A 16,020-nucleotide genomic window follows, 5' to 3' on the forward strand; every position below is an offset into this window, starting at 1 on the left:
TAAAGTGATTATGTAAATGTTTACCTTGTGGAGGGTGCCGTTCTGTGTCCCTACCAAGATGGCTGTAAGATTGTTTCTGAAACTTCCTCCCAGACTGGTCAGTCCTGTCCCACTGTACACTGGTGATGCTGTTAGAGGAATCACTCCAATCAGACTGGATAATGATAGTAGTCCATTACAGTAGGTAGTAGTATTCATTTCTTTACACAATTCAATCTGAAATGTAGATGTACATAAAGTACTAATTAGTGTTAATTAAGTTAACTTATTGCACATTATTAATAGGTTCATGTAGCAGCCATTTTGTGAAATTATTTACCATCCACTAGCTACTAGAAAGTCAAAAAATCTTGCCAAATTAAAGAGGAATGTTAAACCTCAAGTGTTTATGAATCTGTTAGCTTCTCTAGTGCAGACAGATAAGAGTTGTAGTTATACCATGCTACCCCGCCTATATACATGTTAGCTTCTCTAGTGCAGACAGATAAGAGTTGTAGTTATACCATGCTACCCGGCCTATATACATGTTAGCTTCTCTAGTGCAGACAGATAAGAGTTGTAGTTATACCATGCTACCCGGCCTATATACATGTTAGCTTCTCTAGTGCAGACAGATAAGAGTTGTAGTTATACCATGCTACCCGGCCTATATACATGTTAGCTTCTCTAGTGCAGACAGATAAGAGTTGTAGTTATACCATGCTACCCGGCCTATATACATGTTAGCTTCTCTAGTGCAGACAGATAAGAGTTGTAGTTATACCATGCTACCCGGCCTATATACATGTTAGCTTCTCTAGTGCAGACAGATAAGAGTTGTAGTTATACCATGCTACCCGGCCTATATACATGTTAGCTTCTCTAGTGCAGACAGATAAGAGTTGTAGTTATACCATGCTACCCGGCCTATATACATGTTAGCTTCTCTAGTGCAGACAGATAAGAGTTGTAGTTATACCATGCTACCCGGCCTATATACATGTTAGCTTCTCTAGTGCAGACAGATAAGAGTTGTAGTTATACCATGCTACCCGGCCTATATACATGTTAGCTTCTCTAGTGCAGACAGATAAGAGTTGTAGTTATACCATGCTACCCGGCCTATATACATGTTAGCTTCTCTAGTGCAGACAGATAAGAGTTGTAGTTATACCATGCTACCCGGCCTATATACATGTTAGCTTCTCTAGTGCAGACAGATAAGAGTTGTAGTTATACCATGCTACCCGGCCTATATACATGTTAGCTTCTCTAGTGCAGACAGATAAGAGTTGTAGTTATACCATGCTACCCGGCCTATATACATGTTAGCTTCTCTAGTGCAGACAGATAAGAGTTGTAGTTATACCATGCTACCCGGCCTATATACATGTTAGCTTCTCTAGTGCAGACAGATAAGAGTTGTAGTTATACCATGCTACCCGGCCTATATACATGTTAGCTTCTCTAGTGCAGACAGATAAGAGTTGTAGTTATACCATGCTACCCGGCCTATATACATGTTAGCTTCTCTAGTGCAGACAGATAAGAGTTGTAGTTATACCATGCTACCCGGCCTATATACATGTTAGCTTCTCTAGTGCAGACAGATAAGAGTTGTAGTTATACCATGCTACCCGGCCTATATACATGTTAGCTTCTCTAGTGCAGACAGATAAGAGTTGTAGTTATACCATGCTACCCGGCCTATATACATGTTAGCTTCTCTAGTGCAGACAGATAAGAGTTGTAGTTATACCATGCTACCCGGCCTATATACATGTTAGCTTCTCTAGTGCAGACAGATAAGAGTTGTAGTTATACCATGCTACCCGGCCTATATACATGTTAGCTTCTCTAGTGCAGACAGATAAGAGTTGTAGTTATACCATGCTACCCGGCCTATATACATGTTAGCTTCTCTAGTGCAGACAGATAAGAGTTGTAGTTATACCATGCTACCCGGCCTATATACATGTTAGCTTCTCTAGTGCAGACAGATAAGAGTTGTAGTTATACCATGCTACCCGGCCTATATACATGTTAGCTTCTCTAGTGCAGACAGATAAGAGTTGTAGTTATACCATGCTACCCGGCCTATATACATGTTAGCTTCTCTAGTGCAGACAGATAAGAGTTGTAGTTATACCATGCTACCCGGCCTATATACATGTTAGCTTCTCTAGTGCAGACAGATAAGAGTTGTAGTTATACCATGCTACCCGGCCTATATACATGTTAGCTTCTCTAGTGCAGACAGATAAGAGTTGTAGTTATACCATGCTACCCGGCCTATATACATGTTAGCTTCTCTAGTGCAGACAGATAAGAGTTGTAGTTATACCATGCTACCCGGCCTATATACATGTTAGCTTCTCTAGTGCAGACAGATAAGAGTTGTAGTTATACCATGCTACCCGGCCTATATACATGTTAGCTTCTCTAGTGCAGACAGATAAGAGTTGTAGTTATACCATGCTACCCGGCCTATATACATGTTAGCTTCTCTAGTGCAGACAGATAAGAGTTGTAGTTATACCATGCTACCCGGCCTATATACATGTTAGCTTCTCTAGTGCAGACAGATAAGAGTTGTAGTTATACCATGCTACCCGGCCTATATACATGTTAGCTTCTCTAGTGCAGACAGATAAGAGTTGTAGTTATACCATGCTACCCGGCCTATATACATGTTAGCTTCTCTAGTGCAGACAGATAAGAGTTGTAGTTATACCATGCTACCCGGCCTATATACATGTTAGCTTCTCTAGTGCAGACAGATAAGAGTTGTAGTTATACCATGCTACCCGGCCTATATACATGTTAGCTTCTCTAGTGCAGACAGATAAGAGTTGTAGTTATACCATGCTACCCCGCCTATATACATGTTAGCTTCTCTAGTGCAGACAGATAAGAGTTGTAGTTATACCATGCTACCCGGCCTATATACATGTGAAGAACAACATTATATAAGGTCAGTTTACATCTTGTTACCTCTAGATCTATTACTTCTGTTCAAGGGCACTGTTACTCTGCCTGAATTTGTGAAATTCAGGTACATATGCACTCACAACATTTAGATCTCTTGACCAAGAGATATTTTATCCTTGAGGGAGTATTCCCTCTGATCAGCCATGATCCTCACCAAAATTGTTCAAAACCCCTTCAGTTGTTTACGATACAGGGACATACAACAGATGCTGTCTATTGGGCCGCAGTTGATCATTGCAAGCTTAAAATCATTAACAATTTTTCCCACATTGGCCTAAATGTATGACCTTGACAGTAAGTCAATGTAATTCTTTTCAGATTAACAATGCTCAATTATGGTATGTCCACAGCATAAGGGTCTGGAAGTTCATGGTGAATTAATTAGAAATATATGTTAATAAAGTTCATCAAGCATCTTCAGTAAATATGTGACTCATGGAGAAATAACACTCAAGACAAGAAAAAAAGTGATGTTGAATTCGACCTCTACTTGTGACCTTGACTTTGACGTATGGTCAAGGATATACCCTTATCACACAATGAGAGGTATTTCTACACAAGTCCATACCCAATGGCACTATGCATACTTCAGACAATTCATTTGTAAATTAAAATCATTAACATCTCCTAATTTATGATGCTCCAAAGAAAACTTTTAACAGCCAGTATTCAGTGATGCAAACAAGTGGAAAAACTGAGATTAAAGGATATTAATCACATTGATAGGATAGACATAATTAATAATTATCCAAGATAAATGGTTTTAAAATAATCACACAGAATCGTTTTGGAACCTGAGCCCCAGACTGTTGGCAATGTTTATTCTCAAGGAACAGTCTGGATTTTTGGTCCAACAATATTCTGGTATGTTACCTCTATAGGCCCCAGTCTGCCTATACACTTGTCTTACCGCCAATGAGCATGTATTCTTGCAATCTCTGTTTTCTTCTATCTTCAAATAGTCTACTGGATAACTCCCTGGAATGCCACAGGATGAGTAATTCATACGAGACCTTCTGAATCCCTCCAGAAGTTCATCTTCTGTAAACACACACACAGCACAGCGTGTGGTTTCAGTGACATCCAAGGTTGATGAGAAAAGTGCAACTAGCACCTCTCCACTTCCATGCTGAACAACAAACCCATCCTGGACATATGGAAACTCAGAGCATTCAATTGGCATGTCTTCATAGCTGTTGGCACCAGGTTTGCTGATGGCCATTGCACACATTTTGGAAAGTTTGGACACAGTTCTACGTGTTGTAAGGTCCATTATTCTTACAAGAGAATATATGGAGTCTGACATATAAAACATGCTTTTCATAACAAAATCATACTTTTGATCTGCATGCTTGTTCACAGTTTTGATACTAAATGTAGGTTTTACACCTGAGATAGTTTCATATGGTCCCAGAAATTTGTTTTCTTGTAGCCGTCCTCCATAAATGATATCTTTCACTTGTGGGTAGAGTGTTTCTAGATTTTCTGTCGTTTTAACATACGATTTCCCCACAAAGATAAGTGATTCCGTACCAACCTGTGCTATTACACTCTCTGTAGAACCTGTCTCATCTGCACTAACAGCAAGATAGTAAGTGCTTGTTACGTTTACGATAGAAATATTCTGTAAATCTCTACCAACACATCTTCCAAGATACAGGGTACCACACGTTACAAGAATGCCGCCTGGTTCATACACCTGTAACAGCTGTGTGTAGTCGTCATACAGCTTAACGTTACATCCACTTTCCTCACTATCCACATCCGCTTTTGTACATTCCTTAGAATCTCTATGTGGGCCTGTTTCCACCACTCCTACCTGTGTTAAGTCCTCGTTCAGGTGATAGATGAAGTTTTTACCCCCAACATATATGTTCCTACCTGTACTGTCGACAGCTATCTTCCTTAACTCTGAATTTTTTGATGTTTGAGGTATGAATTTCTTCACGCTGCAGACTAAATCAATGTACAAAATGAAAACCACCAAACCTGTCCTAAGCCAACAACACCCCATCATGATTGTGGTGTTATCCTTCCGCTTGTCAGGGAAAAGACAGGAAGCCTTGTGGTACAGTAGAATCAATCACTCGCAGCATAATAATCTCACAACTTGATTATTGTTCAAGAATAAGTAAGCCATTATTTACACAACACATTCCATAAAACCAAAATGTCACATGTTTTGATGTTTGAAAAGGATTCCCTTATTTTGATATAATCTTTGACCAACAAAGCTGAACCCCTTGTTTTGATGTTTTCTTCCACAGTACAAAGTCAGATCCCTTGTTTCGATTTTACATTCCACAGAACAAAGCTGAATCCCTTGTTTCGATGTTGACTTTCCGTGAAATAGTTCACCAACTTCTGTCGGGTTTTTTCCCTTTACTTCAAGTTTGCTGTAAATTTAAACAAGATATTTAATTCCAAGTAATGTCACATGTATAAATAAAACAAAATATTTCATACTTCATACCAATTTATAAAGTCTATATTTAGGACTTCATACACATGTATTAACATTTACTGTTCAGTCCAAAATCTCAACAAAGCTTTATGCCATATCTATAACTCAGACTAGAGTATAAATATTGTACAGGCCCTCACTAAAGTTGTCTGACCTTGACCTAGCTTTGCCTTTCGTTACTTCCTGGTACATACTGTAGAGGGACAAAGAGGTTCTGGCTTCACCTATCAGTGTAAATAACAAGCACGATCGGAATATCTGCTGTAGCTTTTTCATGTAACATTTAATACAACTAAAATGTGTAATTGGAAATTATCATCTGTTCATGTTTTTCCCCATTGATATGTATATTTTGATATGTATATTTTGTTAAGTAACTACATAATGTCACCATAAAAAGTTTTTATCCGACTACACAGCTAAATTGTTTACATTTCCATCATTGCAGGAAGTGCCATCAATATAATACTTCAGATTTTTAAATAACTTATAACCATACCGTAATATTGAAGCAACACAAAAATAATGAATCAAATAACACTATTGTTACATGACCATAGGATCAATAAAATGCAGCATCAATGGAATATTGACATCACATGACCAACAATCAATGGAATATTAATGTCACATGACCAACAATCAATGGAATATTAATGTCACATGGGATCGATGGGATACTGATATCATAAGACTGTATGTATCAATGGGATACTGATGTCACAAACCTATATATCAATGGGATATTGATGTCACAAACCTATATATCACTGGGATTGGGATACTGATGTCACAAGACTATATATCACTGGGATACTGATGTCAAAAGATTATGTATCACTGGGATACTGATGTCACAAGGCTATGTATCAATGGGATACTGATGTCACAAGACTATGTATCACTTTGATACTGATGTCATTAGACTAAGTATCACTGGGATTCTGTTGTATCACTGGGATACTGATGTATCACTGGGTTACTGATGTCACAAGACAATGTATCACTGGGATACTGATGTCATTAGAATAAGTATCACTGGGATACTGATGTCACAAGACTATGTATCACTGGGATACTGATGTCACAAGACTATGTATCAATTTGATACTGATGTCATTAGACTAAGTATCACTGGGATACTGATGTATCACTGGGATACTGATGTATCACTGGTATACTTATGTCACAAGACAATGTATCACTGGGATACTGATTTCATTAGAATAAGTATCACTGGGATACTGATGCCACAAGACAATGTATCACTGGGATACTGATGTCATTAGAATAAGTATCAATGAGATACTGATGTCATTAGACTAAGTATCACTGGGATACTAATGTCATTAGACTAAGTATCAATGGGATACTGATGTCATTAGACTAAGTATCAATAGGATACTGATGTCACAAGCCTATGTATCACTGGGATACTGATGTCATAAGACTAAGTATCTCTGGGATACTGATGTCATTAGACTAAGTATCACTGGGATACTGATGTCATTAGACTAAGTATCAATGGGATACTGATATCATAAGATTATGTATCACTGGGATACTGATGTCACAAACCTATATATCAATGGGATACTGATGTCACAAGATTAAGTATCAATGGGATACTGATGTCAAAAGACTATGTATCACTGAGATACTGATGTCACAAACCTATATATCAATGGGATACTGATGTCACAAGACTTTGTATCAATAGGATACATTTCCATCATTGCAGGAAGTGCCATCAATATAATACTTCAGATTTTTAAATAACTTATAACCATACAGTAATATTGAAGCAACACAAAAATAATGAATCAAATAACACTATTGTTACATGACCATAGGATCAATAAAATGCAGCATCAATGGAATATTGACATCACATGACCAACAATCAATGGAATATTAATGTCACATGACCAACAATCAATGGAATATTAATGTCACATGGGATCGATGGGATACTGATATCATAAGACTGTATGTATCAATGGGATACTGATGTCACAAACCTATATATCAATGGGATATTGATGTCACAAACCTATATATCACTGGGATTGGGATACTGATGTCACAAGACTATATATCACTGGAATATTGATGTCAAAAGATTATGTATCACTGGGATACTGATGTCACAAGGCTATGTATCAATGGAATACTGATGTCACAAGACTATGTATCAATGGGATATGGATGTCAAAAGATTATGTATCACTGGGATACTAATGTCACAAGACTATGTATCACTGGAATACTGATGTCACAAGACTATGTATCACTGGGATACTGATGTCACAAGATTATGTATCAATGGGATACTGATGTCACAAGACTGTATATCAATGGGATACTGATGTCACAAGATTAAGTATCAATGGGATACTGATGTCAAAAGACTATGTATCACTGAGATACTGATGTCACAAGACTATGTATCACTGGAATACTGATGTCAAAAGATTATGTATCACTGGGATACTAATGTCACAAGACTATGTATCACTGGAATACTGATGTCACAAGACTATGTATCAATGGGATATGGATGTCAAAAGATAATGTATCACTGGGATACTAATGTCACAAGACTATGTATCACTGGCTATGTATCACTGGGATACTGATGTCATAAGACTAAGTATCAATGGGATACTGATGTCAAAAGACTATGTATCACTGAGATACTGATGTCACAAACCTATATATCAATGGGAAACTGATGTCACAAGATTATGTAATGGGGAACTGATGTCATAATACTAAGTATCAATGGGATACTGATGTATCACTTGGATACTGATGTATCACTGGGATACTGATGTATCACTGGGATACTCATGTCTCAAGACTATGTATCACTGGGATACTGATGTCATAAGACTAAGTATCAATGGGATACTGATGTCAAAAGACTATGTATCACTGAGATACTGATGTCACAAGACTATATATCAATGGGATACGATACTGATGTATCACTGGGATACTGATGTATCACTGGGATACTGATGTATCACTGGGATACTGATGCATCACTGGGATACTGATGTCACAAGACAATGTATCACTGGGATACTAAGTTCACAAGACTATGTATCACTTGGATACTGATGTCATAATGCTAAGTATCAATTGGATACTGATGTCACAAACCTATATATCAATGGGAAACTGATGTCACAAGATTATGTAATGGGGAACTGATGTCATAATACTAAGTATCAATGGGATACTTATGTATCACTGGGATACTGATGTATCACTGGGATCCTGATGTCTCAAGACTATGTATCACTGGGATACTGATGTCACAAGGCTATGTATCACTGAGATACTGATGTCACAAGACTATGTATCACTGGGATACTGAGGTCACAAGACTATGTATCACTGAGATACTGATGTCACAAACCTATATATCAATGGGATACTGATGTCACAAGATTATGTAATGGGGTACTGATGTCATAATACTAAGTATCAATGGGATACTGATGTATCACTGGGATACTGATGTATCACTGGGATACTGATGTCTCAAGACTATGTATCACTGGGATACTGATGTCATAAGACTAAGTATCAATGGGATACTGATGTCAAAAGACTATGTATCACTGAGATACTGATGTCATAAGACTATGTATCAATGGGATACTAATGTCACAAGATTATGTATCAATGGGATACTGATGTCATAATGCTAAGTATCAATGGGATACTGATGTCACAAACCTATATATCAATGGGATACTGATGTCACAAGATTATGTAATGGGATACTGATGTCATAATACTAAGTATTAATGGGATACTGATGTATCACTGGGATACTGATGTATCACTGGGATACATCAGTATCCCATTGATACATAGTCTTGTGACATCAATGGGATAATGATGTCACAAGACTATGTATCACTGGGATACTGATGTCACAAGACTATGTATCACTGGAATACTGATGTCACAAGACTTAGTATCAATGGGATAATGATGTCACAAGACTATGTATCAATGGGATACTGATGTATCACTGGGATACTGATGTATCACTGGGATACTGATGTCACAAGACTATGTATCACTGGGATACTGATGTCACAAGATTATGTATCACTGAGATACTGATGTCATAAGATTCACTGGGATACTGATGTCACAAGACTATGTATCACTGGGATACTGATATCACAAGATTATGTATCACTGAGATACTGATGTCCTAAGATTCACTGGGATACTGATGTCACAAGACTGTGTATCACTGGGATACTGATGTCACAAGACTATGTATCAATGGGATACTGATGTCACAAGATTATGTAATGGGATACTGATGTCACAAGACTAAGTATCAATGGGATACTGGTGTATCACTGGGATACTGATGTATCACTGGGATACTGATGTATCACTGTGATACTGATCTATCACTGGGATACTGATGTCACAAGATTATGTAATGGGATACCGATGTCACAAGACTAAGTATCAATGGGATACTGATGTCACAAGACTATGTATCACTTGGCATGATTATGTAATGGGATACTGATGTATCGGATACGGATGTCACAAGACTAAGTATCACTGGGATACTGATGTCAAAAGATTATGTATCACTGAGATACTGATGTCACAAGACTATGTATCACTGGGATACTGATGTCACATGATTATGTAATGGGATACTGATGTATCGCTGGGATACTGATGTATCGCTGGGATACTGATGTATCGCTGGGATACTGATGTCGCAAAATTATGTATCACTGGGCTACTGATGTCACAAGACTTAGTATCAATGGGATACTGATGTCGCAAAATTATGTATCACTGGGATACTGATTTATCACTGGGATACTGATGTAACAAGACTAAGTATCCCTGGGATACTGATGTAACAAGACTATGTATCACTTGGATACTGATGTCACAAGACTATGTATCACTGGGATACTGATGTCACAAAATTATGTATCACTGGGATACTGATGTCACAAGACTATATATCAATGGGATACTGATGTCACAAGATTATGTAATGGGATACTGATGTCACAAGACTAAGTATCAATGGGATACTGATGTATCACTGGGATACTGATGTATCAATGGGATACTGATGTATCACTGGGATACTGATTTATCACTGGGATACTGATGTCACAAGATTATGTATCACTGAGATACTGATGTCAAAAAACTATATATCAATGGGATACTGATGTCACAAGACTATATATCAATGGGATACTGATGGCACAAAACTGTTTCAATGGAATACTGATGTAACAAGTTAAGACTATATATCAATATTGGATACATGTGTAAGTATCTCTTTTTAGAATTGTATACAAAATCTTACATGTAGTGCTAGCCCTAGCTGCGATAACGTAGCTTCTGACGACGAGACAGGTTTTATATATTGCGTGGCTAATTAATAGCACTGACTTATATATTAGATAGCAATATAATTCCGTGATAAGTAATAATTATAATGTTGTCCCGGAGTTTCTGTACGGTCTAGATCTAGAACCGTACGCATGATCAACATCGAGTGTACACGTAAGGTGTTGTTGACATGGATTAAAAGACAGGTATACGTACGTAGCAGCATTATTTATGTACAACCAGGTGAAAGACGATGCACCTATACTCCCTGAGAAACTGTCAAAAGTTTACCTATACGGTGTGAATGTCCTGTCCGTATGGGATATAGCACTATACTATTTATACATAAACAAATAGATAACATATACATATAATTTAGGTCTTTGATAAGTCTTACCTTCACTTAACATCGTTCCCCAGGCCACATTATAAAGTTCTCCGGAAAAGTTTGGCAATGTTGTGGAAAACTTCCTGGTCAGCGGGCGACATCTGTCGGCGGGAGTTAGATCACAGTGTAACGCTAGAATCACACATTTCCGGGTCGTCGCCTATTTTTGTGTACTAGATCTACACCCTTTTGTGGAAATAATTTCATTTGTAATACAATATCACGGACTTAGATAGCACTATGTATAGACATATCAACTTCTGGTATACACATACACATACACGTGTGTACCTCGCTAGCGCTGGTGGTCGAGCAGTTTCCCGGGGTGCTGATGTTCGTCACAAGGACCCGTTCCCTAATTACCAGTGGGGACGTGATTGTAATGTTTTGCAATAGTTTAAACGCCGACCCTATTTTAACCTGAAACCTATATACTTTAGCAACATTCAATAAAAACTCTTCCTTATCAACTTATAATGAGTTAATTCATAAAAGGCAAAGTAGTTCAGGCTCGTACAATAAAGCATCCAATTTACATGCATTACAACCATCAATCAGTATTATTAAAATATCGCAGCTATTAGTGAGCTATACACAGAAGTTGTACTGTTGTATACATAGATACAGTGTATAGTAATCAGAAATTAGTTAAGTTCAGGTTTTAAGTTGCATGTAATTAAAAAAATCTAAAAGGTGGGTGGATGTATATGGTTTCCAAATATATTGGATACCCCATAATCACTGGTCGAACGGCACTGTGTAGGTTCCGGAAATAGCGATCACCGAATCGAAGCGAGAGCTAAATAAATCACGTTGTTGGACACCTCCACTGCTCCAGTCGAGATAAATTTGGATTATTTTAATCATTATCCATGTTGTATGATTAGTCAAAACAGATACAGCAGTTATTTTTACAACTTTTGAACCCGATAAAATGTCATATATATTGATAACACTTCTTAATCTATTAATCACAAGCGCTGACATCCGAGTCGATCTAATTTCTACAATTCTAATAATATATTTGATAATTTTTGAATGAATTCAGAGATGATGATAAATAAAGAGCGTATGAGGAGACAATCAAAGCAAATTCCTGTTTAGTTAATGTCTGAAGTTTGAACGACCGTGGCTCTTAAACAACGACTACTGTATGGTTACTTGCTTGTTATGATATATACCGTCGATTACTTGCGATTTCGTTGTATGAGTATTACATGACAATAAGTCGCTTCCAACTGTAATTACAGAGGCTTATCCACCTTTCGGGTATGTGTGAGATACCGTACACGTACAACTATATTTTATGATAACATAAATGACCCTCCGTGTGTACGTGTACGTGTAGCATGTATAGCTGTGACGTTTCAAACTTTCTATCGTAATATGAAAAGGCTAACCCTAAAAGAACGTTGCTTTTGTTGATCTCTGATATTCACTGATTCAGAATGAGATAACTTAGAACACTAGCTTCATGAGATTTTAAGACCGACGCAACAACTAGGGGAGACCGGGGCAAGTTCGGCCCATTTTTATTTAACTCCGTTCTGGGAAATATGTCCGTTTTTTGAAGAATTATTTAACTTTTTCCTGTCGGAAGTTTGGATGGCCGAACAAGCCCCGTCATGGGGTAAGCTCGGACAGGCATTCGGGTAAGTTAGACACCCGTTTGGAACCAATTTAAAAGCATGCACCGTCAGATGTTCCCGCCAATTTTACGACTTTTTATGTGTGGCATGGGCCTGGTTTGGTTTAGTATTGTTTAACGTCCTATCAACAGCTATGGTCATTTACGGACGGCCTCCCCTGTGTACAAGATGCATGCGTATAGTGAATACATGCGTGTGTGTTTTTGGGAGGATGCGATATCTTCGTGTTTGTCTCCTTGTGATAGCGCGGAACTGATGCCGACTTTATAGTTCTACCTCACTGAAACATTCTGTCGAAGGCACCCAGCAGGACACTCCATCCGGTCACATTATACTGACAACGGCCAACCAGTCGTCCCACTTATAAATTGCTGAGCGTTAAGCAAAAGCAGAAACTACCATTTTTTTCAGACTCCGGTATGTCTCGGCCAGGGGACAGAACCGATCAACTAAAGGGAAAAGGTGAGGCATTGTCAAGGGAGACATTAGAAAGAAGAAAATTGTTTAGAAAGTAGAGAAAAGATAAGATCACAAATTTAGTCGCCTCTTACCATCTTGCAACGGGGGCAGCAGGTACAATGCTTACGCCCTACCTGAAGGGACCTGTTGCATGGGCCGAACTTGCCCCGGTATCATGGACCTGTCCGGGCTGAAATTGATATTTCAATAAATTCTTATAGTACAACAATATGATAGTAAGTACTTGGCTTGGCTTGTATGTATATCATTTGAAGCTGTCATTGTGTTACACGTTTGACCGTCAAAAACGTATCAATTCCGTTTACAGAAAGTTCGCAAATTAGAAAGATGATGATTTTCTTTCTAACCTCTCAAAAGTAACTTTCTCCTGTTAAGTAATTTTATATTAGAGTTTTCCTTGCCATTTTTATGTGATGGATCTTTTTCACTCATGTTTATTAGATGTGTAACAGGAGAAAGAGAAATGCAACTCCCAGACCGGGGTTCGAACCCGGAATCTTCCGAACTCTAGACGGACGCTTTAACCAATTGAGGTACCTGGTCGCCGACGATCGACCCAGTCCAGTTCCGCTACATTCCCCCCTCCTTCAACAAAGTCTTCGACCCCGAAGACATACCAGACCTTATACCACCTTCCATGGGTATAAGGAAAAAGAGAAATTATAACGTCCACACTGGGGTTCGAACCCGGGACCCTTCGAACTCTAGACAGATGCTCTACCGATTGAGCTACTTGGTCGTCGACGATCGATCCAGCCCAGTTTCGCTACATCCCCCTCTCCCTCCTCAAAGTCCCCGCCCCCGAAAACACAACTATTTACAACCCAAATTCAGGTATCCCTTTGCTAAGCGTACTCCCAATGCTTGAAACAAGGGTTAGCAAATTCGCCACTTTTGCAGCAGGAGAACGAGAAAATATAACAGCCAGACTTGGGTTCGAACGGCATATTTACCGAAAGTCGATCTAAACCCCTAAAACATCAAATTACTCTGAACACCTTAGTTTAGGTCCAAATATAGCTGTAACAAATTCTCAGGTCACTGTTGGGTTGATAACTTTTTTGGCATTTTTCTAAACAGAGAGCATAAAAGTCTTTGTACCCTTACGCTGCAGTTTTCATCGTTTAGTATAATACATTTACATATACATGTATGAGACTTCTATCTCTCTGGAACTATAAGAAAAATCTTCCGTTTGTTGATCTTGCATACAATGTTCAAGTATTTCACTAAACTCTGTAAAGCTCTTTTGGCAGTAACTGCACTCGAAATTTTTCATCTGTGTGAGAGAAAAATGTTTAATCCAATAAACCATACAGTAATATAAAGCCGCAGGCGCTATTAACCTACAGTCTGGTCGCTATTATCCATACAGTAGCATGTCCAAAGGTGCTATTTACAATCAGTGTTTATATTATGTTTAAAAACACAAACGCTTTCGTTAATGTGTGTTTTGAATATATAAATCATTGAATTAACAAAATATACATAAACAATGTGTCAAAAGAGATCTGTGAGTTAATTATTGACATATAATCTGTGAGATTGTCGACCTCGGGCCGTGATTAACTTAGATTAACTTAGATTATTCTGAACGCAGGCATATAGTGTATGTGACATCACTCGGGTGTTATTGTAATCATCCTGTCGCCAGTGTCCCAAAACATATCAAGGCGATTTTTAAATGTTATAATATTCGGTGCTTAGACCACGTTCTCGGGTAAGGAGTTCCAGCTGCTGACTACACGCTGAGTAAACGAGTATTTACGAACGTCTAATCTACTTCTTGATTTGTCCATGCAGAATGAATGCCCTCGAGTTCTTTTGTCTTGTTTAATTAATAGAAGCCCGTTGTTCCTGATGTATCATATATGCCTGACAATATTTTAAATACTTCGATCATAACCTCACTGATTCGATATATTTTAATGTGCTTTTAAGTTTCAATGAGTAATGAGCTGGCAGGGATTGGGGGTCATGAGAAGCTGTAGAAATTATATGTAATAATAATAATAATAATAATTTGAGCTTTTTTACTGATTTATCACAACCTAGTGCCTAGGTCGTCTCAAAGCGGTTCACAAATTATAATCCTTGGTTATAGGGCCTTTGCAGCTAGCGATTATCTTTCTCCAGCTCCCTGGGGAGCATACAGCCGGTGCTTCCATATCGGCGCTCACATATAGCATTCACCAATTCTAGCACTGCCCAATCACGTACTCAAGCGGAGTCAAGTATCTTGCTCAAAGATACAGCACAGTGCCGTGCCTTGACTCGAACCCGCAACCCTTCGGTCACGAGCCCGGCGTCCTACCAGTAGACTACCGTATAGTCATGTAGTGAAGTATGCATCAGATTGATGTGAAATAACGTTCGTAACGGTTTTGGCACAATAACACAGGGTCTGGAATAGGGACGTTTTACAACTCCTTATTACATTATCATTGGTTGAATCATAACCACGTGGATGTCGTTAATTTACCAAATTAATATAGTTGAGCTATTTTTAGAAACAACCTGTTCGTCTTATAATGTCACTGCAACTGTAACGTGACAATGTTCTCAAACCAATTCAGTTTTACCTTGACAATTGCCTTAGTACCATCTTATTTAACTATCAAAAAGGATAACGTCATATCTAATATAACAATTAAGGA

General features: G+C 38.2%; 1 protein-coding gene across 1 annotated transcript in view; it reads right to left on the reverse strand.

Moving 5' to 3' along the window:
- Positions 1-11,562, reverse strand: part of LOC110461422 (plexin-B2-like) — a gene marked incomplete at its 3' end in the record, with an annotated part of 45,986 nt that extends 34,424 nt beyond the window's left edge. The window contains exons 1-3 of the mRNA XM_021514864.1: positions 11,244-11,562; positions 3,881-5,366; positions 25-216 (exon numbers count right to left, since the gene is read on the reverse strand). Of these exons, the coding sequence (XP_021370539.1) occupies positions 25-216; positions 3,881-4,987 (1,299 nt within the window). The remainder of the gene's footprint in view (positions 1-24; positions 217-3,880; positions 5,367-11,243) is intronic.
- Between the last annotated feature and the right edge of the window lie 4,458 nt (positions 11,563-16,020).

Source organism: Mizuhopecten yessoensis, unplaced genomic scaffold (assembly GCF_002113885.1).
Source record: "Mizuhopecten yessoensis strain PY_sf001 unplaced genomic scaffold, ASM211388v2 scaffold10615, whole genome shotgun sequence".
Taxonomy (NCBI): Eukaryota; Metazoa; Mollusca; class Bivalvia; order Pectinida; family Pectinidae; genus Mizuhopecten; species Mizuhopecten yessoensis.